This window comes from Chanodichthys erythropterus, chromosome 5, assembly GCF_024489055.1.
Source record: "Chanodichthys erythropterus isolate Z2021 chromosome 5, ASM2448905v1, whole genome shotgun sequence".
In the NCBI taxonomy this organism is placed as follows: domain Eukaryota; kingdom Metazoa; phylum Chordata; class Actinopteri; order Cypriniformes; family Xenocyprididae; genus Chanodichthys; species Chanodichthys erythropterus.
The window spans coordinates 3,134,269-3,150,009 of NC_090225.1; the positions used below are offsets into that span (position 1 = coordinate 3,134,269).

Sequence of the window (15,741 nt, forward strand, 5' to 3'; positions counted from 1 at the left end):
CTTGCAACATTCCAAAGTTGGTACTTACAATTTTGGTTTAGCAAACACTGGTGGTGGTTCTTTGGATGCCATGTCTTTCTCTTCTTCTTCTTCATCCTCAGGGAGTTTAAAGGTTACACGGAGACCCACTCGAGAACTAGAGCGGGGTTCATTGTGATTCCCTAACACACCCTCGGGTCTTGTCTTGAGGCAAGAAGTTGGGGGATCTGGTAGGGGTTTAACAGGTGGTTGCTCTTGATGGTTACTGGAGTTTACTGATGGTTCAACCCAGGCATCTGAGCCCAGAGTGATGGCGGAGGCTAATCCATTGGCTGGACTTTGGGTCACCTCTGTGGAAGGCTTACAACCAGACCCTCCTGAATCGAAGTGTGTAGTGCTAGAGTTGAGAGACTTATGGTTCAAATCAGAGTTCAGTGAAGATGCATTGAAGCTGAGTGGGTCTAGCTGAGGTAAACTACTCCTGAAAGTATCTGAGCTGTGTTTTCCAATGCTGAGAGGGTTTAGACTAGGTAGGCTAGTGCTGAGGTCATGGCGAAACATACTAGGGTTTAGAGAGTCTGAACGAAATGTTCCAGAGTCCAGAGGGTCTGACTGCTTATAGCCAGAGCTCAGAGGGTCAAGACAAATCATACTTGAGTGAAGCTTGTTGTTTACCAGAGGAACATCTGGCTTACGCTTCAAAGTTGTTGATATCAGGTCTGTTGCTGGAACCTTTGGTGGGGAGGATTCCACAGTTAAAGTGCTTGTAGTTTTGGGGTTGGTGTTGCGTCCTATTGATGCAGACAAATATATGTGTCAGAATTAGACTTGAGGTTGATGTTTTAACACTTTGAAATGCAAAAACTGACCCTATAATCTATTCCACATAAATTTACCTTTCACTCTCAACACTCCGATACTGGAAACTGTGCCATATTTATTGCTGGCTGTGCAAGTAAATGTTCCAGAATCCTCTGGAAAGACCTCCGCTATAACCAACGTACATATCTCCTCTGAAGTCCACACCAAACAGAGAAATGGTAGACTGTTAGGTGGTTAGTGTCTTGAAATAATTAACTTGACAAACCAGATGTAATCAAATCCACCTACCAGATTCAGCCATAGATCTTGGTTCTGGGATGAAAAAAGCAGAATGTGTGGATTATCAGAAGCCAAATGTAAGCAGAACAATTCATGCATTGAAAGCTTTTCTGTTACAAGTTAACAGACTTTTCAAAGATAGGTCCAACCACATATCTTAATGTATGCATACTAAAATTAGACATACTCTTCTGGAGGATCCTGAAGTCTGGAGAGTCTTCAATAAGCGTTCCCTCCCTGTACCAGTCCACTTTGGGGGAGGGACTGCCTTTTACTCGGCACTCCAGCACTACCAGCTGACTCTCCAGAGCCAGGACATCCTGAAGGTTCTGCACCAAAAGAGACAATGGTGTTCAATGACAGAGGAATGAAAAGCATGTAAAAACTTCATTTGTATATATTCTGAAGGTAAGGTTAGAGGTGTTTGCTCATGCAAAACTACCACCATGAGTATGAGTGTTTGTGGATTGCTGCCAAGGTGTTGCTATGCAGTTTAATTAGGGTTACAAGGTCATTGCTAGGTGGTTGCTAGTCAAACAAGGTCACCACCAAGTCTCTATGATATTTCCAGAAATGGCTTGCATTGGATTTTTTTGCCTGTTTTATTGTCTGCCAGGCAAAATCCTAAATCTGATTGCATAAAAAAGTATTGACTTCTTGGATTTTCGACGAGCATGCAAGAAAAATGTTAAATCCTGTTAAAATATGAATACAATACATATTCTTTCAAACATTTTTTATATTTAATTGCCCATATGAACAACATGTAAAAACCTTTGCACACAAGCATCATTCTGAAAACTGACTCTCAATGATTTAGAAATACAATACAAGTTTTGTTTGCTCTACCTTTGTAAAAACAGGAGCTGCCATTATGGGCCTTACATCAAAGTCTTGAAAATAACTACTGCTGCCATTTAGATTCTGAAAAAGAAAACATATAATGTAAGAGAAATACATGGAATCAACTCGCTGTTTGAGAGACTGAAACGCGTGCTGCTAACCCATATTTATTTGGCTATAATCAAAACTGTAGATTTGGTGTGTTTTTCGTACCTCAGGAATGCTCTGTTGAGATGTTAACAGTATATCGGAAATACTTTGGCTTGATGGAAGTGATGGTGGTGCTATGGTGAGGGGTGGAGAAGGTGGAGTGGGTTCCACATCAGATATTGGCGCTGGTGGTACAGGTATGGTTTGTTCTAGTGCAGGAACGGTTGGTTCTAGTACAGGTATTTCAGAGCTGATGGTACTCAGAAGTTCTGTATCTTCTTGCTCAGAGGGAGGGTCAGCGGTCAGCAGCACTGCTTCTGCGTCTGAAGGTGCTGGTGGCTCAGCGCAGGTGGTTGTTACAGTTGGTATGGTGTCTTCAGCAGATGTGTTGGATTCTACCAAGACCTCAGCAGGCTTGGGCTGAGGTGATCTTTTATGAAGTCTGAAAAAAACGTATGTTCATGTGTTTTAACCTGGTCCCTTGGGGTCCATGAAGGTACTGCAATGGGTCCATATATAGACCTTATGCACCAGAGAAACAAGCGTGCAGCCATCTTTAGAATTTAGTGTTTGAACTTCAGTTTTTGCAGTAGCTCTGTATATTTCTATGGCAAAGAGTAATTCGCTGGTGAAGTGGATTTACTTATTGTTGAGTTAAAGACTCCCAGTGGTGAAAACGAAGTTTTTAATGTTGTCTGTATGTCTATTTGGTGTTTTTAATATGCTTTAAGACATACCAAGTGCAAATTCATATGTCCACACTATTGCTTAGTATTTTCTCCTTAAAACTGCATTGAACAAAAGACCCGCGGTTCGCTGGTGTCTGTGACGTTACAAACTACCTTGTAACCAATCACGTCAATGTGCCGCGGGCTTTAGTATATCATTAACAGTGATCTTGCAGGGGAATCTCGAGAGAAGCCAGGTTATCCAGGTAAATTTTTCTGTTGATATGAAAAATCGTGCAATATAGCTGGTGTATGATGTATATTACAACGCTATGATGAACGATACACCTACTGACGTTCCGAGTTGTTCAAAGCATTTGTAAGGATACTGAGTTAGAAGTCAGCTGTCGGACATTAGCAACAAATTATTAGCGGTTTGATAACGTAGTCAAGCAAAATGCTAATCATATTAATTACCGTCATGTGCCTGATGTTGTAAAGAGCGATACCATTGTGCAGCATTTACCTCAGTAAGTTGACTGAGTGGATCTTTAAAGCTGGTGTGAGTGAGTGGAGGCGGGGCTAATTTGCATATTCATTGATCTGCATATACTAAATGAGGAAAGTGTGTAGAGTTACATTGAAGCTATTTTAAGGCATGAAGACATTTTTTTCACAGGAAAAAACATTTAAATATGTCATTTTGGCGATCAAAGATGAGATTTAAGGCATAAAATTATTGGTTACAGGGGGACTTTAACAAAAGTTATCATGGGCTTTGTAAATGTTTAAAGCGTATGTCATAACAAATGTCAAGTAGTTTTGTTGGAAGATTTTAAAACAAGCGGTTCATTCATAAATCTGTAAGATCTTACCTTCATGCTGTGGAAATACAAACCGGAAGACAGAACACTGAAAAGGGGCGGGGCTACAGAAGGTCTATATGTGCATGTAATTCTTATAACATGATTCAATGTTGGAAAATCTAGAAACTCACTGTGCTTGAAAATGTTGTTCACCGTCAGAATCCGATGATGACGCTCCTATTAGAAAATGAAATGATGCAAACTTGATTTTGGACTGCCGTTGGAATCATTTAGTCATTAATGATTCATATTAAATGCTCAATAATTAATTTACTTACCCTCAATGTAGATTTCTGCTGAGGTGGAGTCTGTGCCATAAAAGTTGGAGGCAAAGCACGAGTATCTGCCTGTATCTTCTTCGAAAGCCTCTGCTATGATCAGAGAGTGTCGCTCACCGTTGGTGATGATCTGAATATCTGGACTGTTTTCCAACTCTTTACCCTCACAAAACCATCTGAAAAACAATCAGAATGTTACATTCAGGACAGGAACATTAATGAACATCTAAAAATTGATGTATTAAACATTTGGTTACATTTGACCTCAGTTGTAAAAAAACTATATTGTATTCTGATCTTTAACAGACTGAAACGAAGACAAATGATTCAGCCCAGCTCATTTTTAACATCTTCAAATGCATATTTAACTCACTACTTCAATATTTTGAGTGTACTAGTGACACTAAATGAATGCATTTGAACACTGTCCTGCAGGTCATTAACACAAGCCTTATAAAACAGAGGTAAACTGTCTTTATTCAACAATATATTCGATTTTTATTGGTCGATGCAGGGTGTTCGATAGCCAAAACATGCATCATGTAAACCAAAAATGAGAAAACAGGGAATATATAGCCTAACAAAATTGTTGATGGATTTTGCAAAATGACACAAAGAGGACCTAGCACTTTTGTTAATCATCCAAGCAGACAAAGTTGTTACCTGATGCATAAAATCTCAAAATAGCTGATTTTTTTTTATTTTTTCAGTCTATCACTATCACATTATCAAGACAAATTAAATGTACTTAATGCTTAAATGTAAATGCTTAATGCTTAACATCAAAACAGTACATTTCCTTTTATCAAAAACTAGTTGATAAAAAGCTATTTTCTTTAAACTTGACATTTTTAATGACTAAAAGGATTAATGACACCAGACACATTTTTATTTCACCAAATACAATAAAATTAGGATTTTCATTTCATCAACTATTAGATATCAAGCTACTGAGGTGGAGCTGAAGTCAAAACCATTCAAAACCAATTCAAACTCATCACAAATCATCCAAAATCAGTCCTCCTTATGAAACACATCAGCAAAGTAAGATCCACACTGTAACACAAGACAAAGTACAACAGCACTTATTCAGCAACAAATCAAAGGGTTAAAAGAACATTATTGGATCCAAAAAAATATATCTTTACTACAGCCTTACCTAGAGTGACTGTACAACAATTATTTTACTTCATCCCCTTCCGAATTCTTAAAACTTCCTCCCTTAATTTTAAAGTGATTCTGAAGCGACAAGTTGTGGTTCATTCCAAGGGCAAGACATGGCTGAAATGTATTGGGTTGGATCCATGAGCCAATGAGGGTCATTTCTAGTGAGTAAGACTCTACTTTGACAGTGTGAGCTGCAGGGGAGAGACATCCAGCACTAGATCTGCACCTGTTCAGTCTATTTTCCCTCTCGACTCGCCCCACGACGCAGGAACCCCTGATAAAACTGGACAGCAGCATCCCTGAGCGACACACATGAACATACAGAGCTAAACATAGAACGGCCTCTCATTCAATCACCAACACAACAAACACTAATAGATCTTTCAGCCATTTAGCACACATTTATCTCTGACAGAGAAACACTTGACATTTTTAGGCATGCTAAAACATCATGGGATTTTTTTTTTTTTTACATACTTAGAACTTTGGAAACAAAGAAAGGTTAAGTAAAATGAAGATGAAGATGTAATGTGACTGTACAGATGGTCAGAAGAACATTCGCAAATAATATAATAACTCTTTGAATCATTTTGAAAAATCAAGTTACTCTGGATCACTGGATTCTAACAAGAGTATAGAGATGATCTAATGATTCTGACATCACAGTCTTTCGGTCAGCTGAACGTGTGTAACGCGACTGAGAGCAGCTGTCGAAACACGTCACCTGTCACAGAGACAAACTCAGAAAAGCACGGGTTTCCTTGACCTGTCAGTGTGGGAAGCTTGCGTTGAGTAATGTTACACTGAGGTTTCATCAATGACAAACTAATAACCAACATCAAAGCAATGTAATCATGTATAGAAAATAACTTCATAAACAATAGAAATCCCTTGATTAATTAATTGTTATATTATTTAATATAGTTAAACAAATCATAACAACAAGGTGTTTAACAGACGTCTAAATAGCTTGAACATGGAGGTTGTGTCAAGCTACTGCTATGAGAACATACTGTAGGCTTATATCTTTCAGCTTTCACAAGAATAGAAAATGCATGACCAATTTATATTAAGATATTAAATGCAGAAAAATGTTAAATGCATGATTAATTTATATTAAGTTATTAAATGTAAAAGTATTAAATGCATGATCAATTTAAATGAAGTTATTAAATGCAAAACAGTTATATGCATGATCAATCTATATTAAGTTATTAAATGCAAAAATATTAACTATGATCAATTTATGTTGTTATTAAATGTAAAAATATTAAATGCATCAATTTATATGAAGTTATTAAATGTAAAAACATTAAATGCATGATTAATTTATGTTAAGTTATTAAATGTAAAAATATTAAATGCCTGATCAATTTATATTAATTTATTTAATACAAAAAGATATATATGATCAACTTATATTTCGTTATTAAAAGCAAAAATGCTAAATGTATAATCAATAAATATAAAGTCATTAAATGCAAAAAAGTTACATGCATGATAAATTGAAATTAAGATATTAAATGCAAAAACGCTAAACTCATGATCAATTTTAATTAAGTTATTAAATGCAAAACAATGTAAAAAGCGTGATAGATTTATTTTAATGCATTTATTACAAAAAGTGACATGTATGATCAATTTCTAATAAGGTATTAAATGCAAAAGATCAAGGTTCAACCAGACTTATTTTAGTCAGTTTTAAATCATAACTGAACAGAGAATATGTACATTACATATTATTAAGTCTAGTTGTAGCTACAATTTCCTAATCTTTCACACTATAATAACACCACCTATCACAGTGTAACACTAAACCATGAGTATTATGAGAGATGTTCAGTTTCTAGAGAAGCACAAGCTGAATATCATGGCTGGAGCAGCACATTTCCACAATCTGAGTCATACAGTGCTTTAAGGCTTTACAAGTTATGAGACTTTAAGATAATCAGCCTTTAAAACTCATCCAGGCTCAAGTCCACAGGTAGTGTTAAATGTTTTTGATTTCTCTTCCTCTGCAGCTTGTAGTAGACATAAACATGTTTCATGCCAAACACACTCACTATAAAAGAGTAAAGAAACCATTAAACTAATACTTACTGTCTATATCAAAACAATATTCTAATTTACTACAACTAAATATTACTAAAAATAGTTTTCTTTAATTGGAATAAATCTGAAACATTATTAATAAATTATTAATAATGTATATTAAATGTTTGAAAACTGAAAATATATTAAAAAGTCAAAATATTAATAAATACTATAATATATTATATAGTATATATAAATAATACTAATATAACACTGCATTGATAACTGTGGTATAAGATGGTTATTTTGTAAGGAAGTGGCACTCATTTTGTGTGGTTTATTTTAATTAAATGGGACAGAAATGACAGTCATTGTACCAAAGTAAACACTGCTGCAAAAAATCTATCATATCTGCACTGATGTATCCATTTAGTAATTTGTTTACTCTTATACACATTGGCTAACTGTTCTGTACTGAAGATGTAGGACTTTAATTTCGCCTGCATTCTCATAGCATCATATTTCCACTGTGGCAAAATTAGAAAGGCTGAGCTCAGACTGCAAGTTATATGGTCAGCTTTCAGAAGACCTCTTTGTGCTATATGTGTGATAAACTAGATTTATTATAATGCAATTCCCTTTAGTATATATATACACACACACACACATACATACATATATATATATATATATATATATATATATATATATATATATATATATATATATATATATATATATATATATATATATATATATATATAGGAATAATTCAGATAATATGAATGTACTATTTACATTCTACATTATAATTGCAATTAAAAGTGACCTATTATGACCCCTTTTTTTGTGTGTGTCCCTTTAAATGCAAATGAACTGCTGCTCCCGCCCCCTTCCCAGAAGAGGGCGGAGCTTTAACAGCTCACGCTTCAGTTTCTCAACAACAACAAAGCTGGAGAATCTCACGCAGCCAAAATGAGGATTGTCAGTAACGGTGTTCAGCCTTACATTGTTCAAACCGGAGTCGACACTGATGGAGAGACTCAGGAAGAAGTTACAAGTTTTAACGTGCAGATTAAGGGATGGTAATATTATAATAACATCCCGTTCCTACATCACTAGGGGAGTGAAATCGAAAAAATTTTCACGTTTGCAGAGAAAGGCTTGCCAAAACAAATTTACTGGGTTGTTCTTTTCATGTTTTCTGGGATGGCAGATGCACTGGGGACCCGATTGTAGCACTTAAACACAGAAAAAGTCAGATTTTCATGATATGTCCCCTTTAAGGTTTACTGACTGCTTTTAGCACGTTGCTACACTCTTAGAAAAAAGGTTTAATGAGGTTCTATATAGAACTCTATGATACTTGATACTTAATACTTAATAATTATGATACTAGAACTGCATAAGACTTTCATGTTTAACAGGTTATTTAATTTATTTCTATTGATAAAGTATGTTTGTAAGCTGCTTAATTCATAAAATTTAACAAATTAAAAATGAATTAAAACAAAATTCATTAAGTAAAACTAAATCCATATCAAAGCTGCAAGCAACGTTGAAAGGGCCCTCGCACCTGGAGCCACCGCCACCCGTTGGCCTTAGGAAAACAGTGAATAGTGAGTGAGATGCATTTAAGTGGGTAAATAGAGGATAAAAATAGCAAAGTCATTTTGATGTGCCACACTTCCTGCTTCCAGCAGGTGGTGCTATGACTAACTAAATATTGGCATGTAAATGTCTTCAGGCCAGGATTCTAATCACACGTGTGCAGTTTGGGGTAGATCGGACATCATATGCCACAGTTACAACAACTTCCTGTTTCATTGTGAAACATCAGACTTTGTCAGGCTGCCACGGACACGCCCTTCAACGAAAACTCTAGATCTTCAGAATTTAACTTCTCAAAGGCTATTACATTAGACTGACCAAATATGATGTTGATCTGATTAAAGCTCTACTAGGAGACGTTTGTTAAAATACAACATATGGAAATGGCCAAAAATTCAAAATATCTCACTTCCTGTTGGTCTTCAGATTTTGCTCCAGAAGACTTGTTTGTAGGTATTGGGCTGTTACATGTGTATACCGAATTTCATACTTGTACGTGAAATGTAGCGTGAGGGATGCTTCGTTAAAATTTTGTAGGTGGCGCTACCGAGCCATTTTGCCACACCTAATTTTGAAACCCATATCAGTTCTGATATTTTCACCACTTCTGACGCATGTGCAAAGAGTTTTTGAGCATGTATAGGCTCTCAAAAATGTGATTCCATTCAGAAAAGAAAAAGTAACCTAGCAATTCCAACAGGGTTCTAAAATCGTGCCCTAAAAATGATCCCATGATTAGAACCCCTAAAGGGTTCTATATATGAAGCACCTGACAGAACCCTTTAAGGTTCTATATAGAGTGTATGCAGTTGCCATGTGACTGCTTTCTGTCTGAGCAATAGTGATAGTAATGCTTGACTTAGAAAACACCACTAATTACTATATTTACATCAATAAAAAAGAAACTCACCGCACTTCAGGAGCAGGCAGCCCTCTGACGATACAATCCAACTGGACTTTACTTCCCTCAGGAACCTCCCTGCTTTTGAGTTTCTGTATAAAGTGTGGAGGTTCACACACGGGTTCCTCCGGTTCTATCAGAGCTGGTGCTTCACACTCTATTTCACAAGGTGGCTCCGGTTCCTGGGGCCCCTCTGCGTCATACGGCTCCTCCATGACTGGATTGACCTCCATTGGCTCCTCCATTTGTTGGTTAAGTAGAATCGGCCTTTCTCTATCTTCTGCATTAATGGTGTACGAAGTGCCATCAAGTTGGGCTTTGTTCTGGTGTCGGCTCCGATGTGATTTGCAAGTACGAGGCCGAATTCGCTTAGAACTGTTGGACTTAAACAGAGACGAAAGCTCCTCTATGAAGTCAGCAGCCTTATTGAGGAACTCCTTCTTGGATTGCGTCTCCAAGCCGTAAGGAGCGTTTCTTTGGGGTCTTTTGAAATCTGCCGCAGGTTCCCTGGTACTTCTGACGTTCCTTATCGTGTTTTCTTGGATTGAAGGCTGGACTGATTGTCTCTCTGACACAACCTCCGTTTCTGGAGTGGGTTTGTTGGAAGGAACATTGTAATGGCTCATTTGTGGGCATCTCTCCTCACGTTCTCGGGGATCCTTGCTGATCGCTTTGCAAGCCAGATCGACACTCTTGTCCAGTTCTTCTTGGCTCAGGAAGGCAGACAAGTCCGGAAACTGAGCTTCCACTTTCCCACCGGAATCATCCGCTCTCTCTTTGAGCGTCCCGTACACCAGACGTCGAGGGGTGTCGATGCAGCTGGGTTCGCCGTGTCTGTGGTGGGCTCTGGCTTCGGCCAGGTAACTCTCCCGCAAAAGCTGCGACAAGGACGTGGGCTGATCCATGTTGTTCTCCTGCATGATGCTGGAAACAAAATTACAAAGATTAAGGACATTAAGGGACATTTTTTGGCTACACATTATTTCGATGGTCCACTTTAGAGACATTCAGCAATCTTTAAGTAATGTCTACTAACTCTCTTTAGAGTATTAGTAGATTGTTACACTGTGAAACTCAATAAGTTCAGAATACTAACTCATTTTTGTAAGTTAGTAGAACTTAAAATTTTTGTGACAAAGCGGGGTGGGGCCGAGAGCCTCGGAAGCGGAGCAAGGCCAGAGTTATGCATAGGTGTCTCTCATTACCAATCATGTCACCGGCATTCCTTTCGCTCCCACAGTTCTCAGCCTCGCCCAACTCATCATAATGTTAATAACTTTCAGTTCATTTACATAAACATCACATTCACATCTTGGTTAAATGTAAGATAGCAAATAACACAAGCTATTATAACTATCAAAGAGACTGTCATTATATACTTGCATGTATATAATCAAACAAAATACAGTATATGCAGTCTTAAAAGTTTTTCAGCCCATCCTCAACCTAATCACTAGGGATGCAAAGGGGCAGAACAGTTTTCAAAAATCCTGGAAAGTTTCCACAAATTCTGGAAAGTTTCCGGAAAATTACTGGAAATTTTCCGCCCCTTTGCATCTCTACTAATCACAGGCTCTACTTTTCACCAAAATGGTAACCCTACAAAACTACAGAAACCCCTGTAAATCCCAGTTTAACACAACAATAAACAATAACCTATTTTCCCTTTATTAATCTTGTGTAAAAACCACAAAATAACACTTCATTTCAACATTTATTTTCCTTATACAGTCTGACGCAAAGCATGGTTGGAATTTGAAATCTGCTGCAACTCAAATCAAATTTACGGAAGGGGATTAGGGCCAAGCAATAATAAAAAAATAAAACCATCTCGAGATTAAAGTTGTTAAAAAATCGTTAAATTTCAAGAAAAAAGTTGAGATAAAATGTTGAGAATAAACTCATTAAATTGCGAGAAAAAAGTTGTTAAATTATGAGAACAAATTTGTTAAATTATGAGAATAAAGTAATAAATTATGAGAAAAAAGTCGTTAAATTATGAGAAAAATTCGTAATTTAACAAATTTGTTCTCGTAATTTAACGACTATTTTCTCATAATTTAATGACTTTATTCTCAACATTTTATCTCAATTTTTTTCTCAAAATTTAACGATATTTTTCTCATAATTTAACGAATTTGTTCTCGTAATTTAACAACTTTTTTCTCGTAATTTAATGACTTTATTCTCGTAATTTAACGAGTTTATTCAACATTTTATCTAGACTTTTTTCTCGAAATTTAACAAGTTTTTTCTCGTAATTTAACTAGTTTATTCTCAACATTTTATCTCGACTTTTTTCTCGAAATTTAACAAGTTTTTTCTCGTAATTTAACGAGTTTATTCTCAACATTTTATCTCAACTTTTTTCTCAAAATTTAATGATTTTTTTTCTCAAAATTTAACAACTTTAATCTCGAGATGTTTTTTTTTTTTTATTATTATTGCTTGGCCCTAATTCTCTTCCGTACAAATTAAATTAAGCTTACTACAATCAAATTTTAAGGAATTATCGTAAATACGAGTTACTTAGGTGAAAATTGCACATGAACGCCCTCCCCTGAATGCAATGAGCTCATAATCACGACTAAAGTGAGAATTATCGAATTTACGATTTCCGACTAATAATTAGTCTCATTCACTCGTAAAGTTTGCCGCCATCTAATGCCGTATTAATGCAATTTTCACTCAATCCATATTATGCACTAATGGACCCTTTCTCAATACCAAATACAACATATTTATATAAAATATTTATTGAATGATGTTGAATGAGTCAGTCGCAAGAGACTTTTAAATTGAAAGGAACTTTTGTGAAGGACGTTGTTTTTATGCTCTATCTATGTTATGGAAAATTCCCTTAGCCCAAAGAACATTCAAATGGATTTTTATAATGGATATAATATTACGGACATCGACCTGAAAAGTGAATGTTATATCAGACACAAGTAATGCTCGCTCAGGCGATCTCTCTCTCTCTCTCTCTAATACTGTACAAAATACAATGAGTTTCAATGGAGAATTAGTAAATGGAGGCTTGGCTCTTTAAAGACACTCCATTGTTGTTTCTTATTTATTTACCTACGGCCGAATCACTGCCATGCTGATATACAGCCATATTGCACAGCTACGAGTGTGATATTGCTCATACACGACCATATATATATATATATAAATACATATAAATATAAATTATATATATATATATATATATATATATATATATATATATATATATATATAATTACATTTTTTTAGAGCGGAGTAAAATAAAAAGAAAATTCTATAAGTTTGTATGAATTTCCATGTTTTCTCCAAGCCTGGAAATGACAATTATAAAAATTTTCCTGATATTTCCAGGTGTTTTGTTACCATGTGAACCCTTCATTCATAATAGTTTCAGCTTAAACAAGCCAATTATTAAAACTATGAAAACAGAGCTGAATTTGAAGCATTTGTTTTGGATCTATTGGAGATTTTTCTGCCACCACAATCAGAATTTCTCCTAAAACATGAGATCAATTGTTAAATATCCTGAAAAGTCCTGAATAGCAGATCAAAGAATAGCCATGACTTATTCAGTTATTTCTGATAATTGGATATGGATTTTTAAAAATCATTTCTAACAAGAGAGTGGAGCACAACAAGAAAAAAAAAAAATCACTACAAAATTTCATTCATTTCCATGTTTTACCAGGCCTGAAAATGACAGCTATAAAATATCCTGATAGTTCCAGGTTTTCTACAACCATATGAAGTAGTATGCATGCATAACATATTCCAAAGTTGGATTTTCACCAGGTTTGGATGTTTTAGAAGTTTATGTGTCACAAAAACAGTCCAAAAGTCCAATATCAAAACACAGTCCCACTTTATATTAAGTGTCTTTATCTTTTATGTAACTAATTATTTGATGCAATGATTTTACATCATATGTGTCTTTACAAAAAATACCTGCACGTAAATACATCTCTAATTGATTTGTGTGATTACACCAATAATTACACCCTTAAATATATACCCTTCCCTTCCCTATCCTTACCCGTATCCCACCTCAATAGAAGCAAAAGTGTTTTGCAATAGCAATAATGCAAGTACATATAATTAAAGACATCTAATTTAAAGTATGACCCAAAACATTTTGATCTTCCTAGCAAACTTTGAGAAAGGCTTTCACCATTGGCCTCCTGTTGTTATTGAATCCAGAAACGGGATATGGCTGCAGATGGTACTGACACTCAAATCAGAGCAATTAACAGCAGCAGCGATGCCCTTCCAACAGACCTGTCCGGGCAGCTGTTGTGTGCATTAATCCAGGGCAAACACACTCCAGCCCCCCCCCGTCATAGCTAATTATAGTAAGGGCTCACTTTACATGAACAAAATACAACACTATAAATCCAAACATCATATCGGTCATTTGCAAAAGCAGAATGATCCATTAAATGTTCCATGTATATTTCTTGTGTACATGATTTACTAGGAAGGAACATTATGGGATGCCAATCTAAAATAGAAACTGACTGTCTCTGAACAAACTTATAAACAGAGCTGGATGCAAACAAATATAAGAGTGTGCCTTTAAAATGTACTGGCATGCATTAAATGAAATCAAGGCAATGCAGTGAGACGTGTAGGTCATCAGATAACAAGGTGCTTTACCTTTAACTTCAGTGTGAACTTTCTGCTCCACAATGAGTAGATCTACTGCACCTGCTTACAATCCACTTAAATTCCAGCTTTCCAGACGGCCTGAGCGCAGCTGCCACAGCGTTTTCCTAGTCTTGAGCAAAGTTAACCTTGAGTTTACAGCAGCAGCAGCGGCACAGCAATGGCCTGCCTGAGCGACCTGTCACCATAAAGCAGAAACATTCGTCAGCGTGTCGGTGGCAGGTTATTTGAAGGGAGGTGGAGGGATTTGAAGCGTGTGCCAGGGAATGAGCCCTCCTCATTGGACGGTGAGAATCTTGGTGGAGCACCTATGACAGTCTGGAGGGCACAGGAGCAGTGCATTATGGGCGTTAACTGTAAATAATAGGGCAAAAAGGAGAGTTTTAATTTTGCATGCAAGCACAGATGATTTTGAACATTCATTAGGGGTTCAAGTACGTAGCATTCTTCCCTAAAAGTGATCGGGCAGACCAAACCGTAAATCGTAGAGTCGTAAAAAATTCAAATTCCCATGCGTTTTGGTGACATTTTTGGTATTTTGAATTTTTTTTTTAAACCTACTTTTGCGAACTACTCTCAGGTTTTTGGTCTGATCGGAACCAAAGCAATGCGGCAAGATTCTCTGGAGTCTGCTTGTCAATAGTTATAAAAAAAAGTTGAAATTTCGATTCACGGTCCTTAAAAGGCTACAAAAATGTGCAAAATGGGTGGAGCCACTTTTACTAAAACGGCTATAACTCGTGAACGGAATGAGATATTTTCTCCAAACTTGGCACACATGTGTAAAAGCACATTCTGTGGGTGCGTGAAAAAAGGGTGTGGCGACTGGCCACTTGGTGGTGCTATAACAAGAAAAAAAAAACATGAAAACAGCTATAACTACTTTACTGTTAGTCCGATTGAAATGAAAATTGGCATGCAGTGTCTTTGTCTGAGGTGCCAAGGTTGTTTACGAGGACATTGATGTATCTTGAAAAACATGTCCGCCATTGGGCAATGAAATTTGAGCAGCTATCACATAAGGGTGATTTTCACATGTGCAAAGGATCATGGTAGAACTCCTCATTCTGAGCAACTTTGCCTCTAGGACCGCCTCTGTCCATCGACTCATTCGTTAAATATTGGAGATTATTTCAAAAACCAACTTTGGTGAACTAGTCTTAGGTTTTTGGCTCAACCTCGATAACTGTTGAAAAGCTTTAAAAACCATATATTTCCTATGGTAAATTGCCTGTATTGGCCGTAAATGGTCTTTTACATCTATGATCTAAGTGGTTACATGCTTGCTAAATGAAACATAATACCTTTTTACGCATGTGATTAAAGGCCTTAAAGTGCTTGAACCCCAATAATTGCTGCTCGCAGCTAATATATATATATATATATGGCCACTCTTCTTCTTTCCTCGGCCAGTTCTGAGGACAATTACGATTTTCTGCGACACTTTACTTAAAGCCTTTATGTATATACAA

At 36.4% G+C, this 15,741-nt stretch overlaps 1 protein-coding gene across 2 annotated transcripts in view; it reads right to left on the reverse strand.

Moving 5' to 3' along the window:
• Window positions 1-15,741, reverse strand: part of mypn (myopalladin) — a 29,538-nt gene that overhangs the window by 11,463 nt on the left and 2,334 nt on the right. For both annotated transcript variants that reach the window (XM_067385669.1, XM_067385668.1), the window contains exons 2-11: window positions 14,261-14,623; window positions 9,608-10,522; window positions 3,886-4,061; window positions 3,739-3,784; window positions 2,137-2,515; window positions 1,930-2,004; window positions 1,268-1,409; window positions 1,090-1,113; window positions 876-992; window positions 29-770 (exon numbers count right to left, since the gene is read on the reverse strand). In XM_067385669.1, the coding sequence (XP_067241770.1) occupies window positions 29-770; window positions 876-992; window positions 1,090-1,113; window positions 1,268-1,409; window positions 1,930-2,004; window positions 2,137-2,515; window positions 3,739-3,784; window positions 3,886-4,061; window positions 9,608-10,518 (2,612 nt within the window). In that variant the 5' untranslated portion in view covers window positions 10,519-10,522; window positions 14,261-14,623. The remainder of the gene's footprint in view (window positions 1-28; window positions 771-875; window positions 993-1,089; window positions 1,114-1,267; window positions 1,410-1,929; window positions 2,005-2,136; window positions 2,516-3,738; window positions 3,785-3,885; window positions 4,062-9,607; window positions 10,523-14,260; window positions 14,624-15,741) is intronic.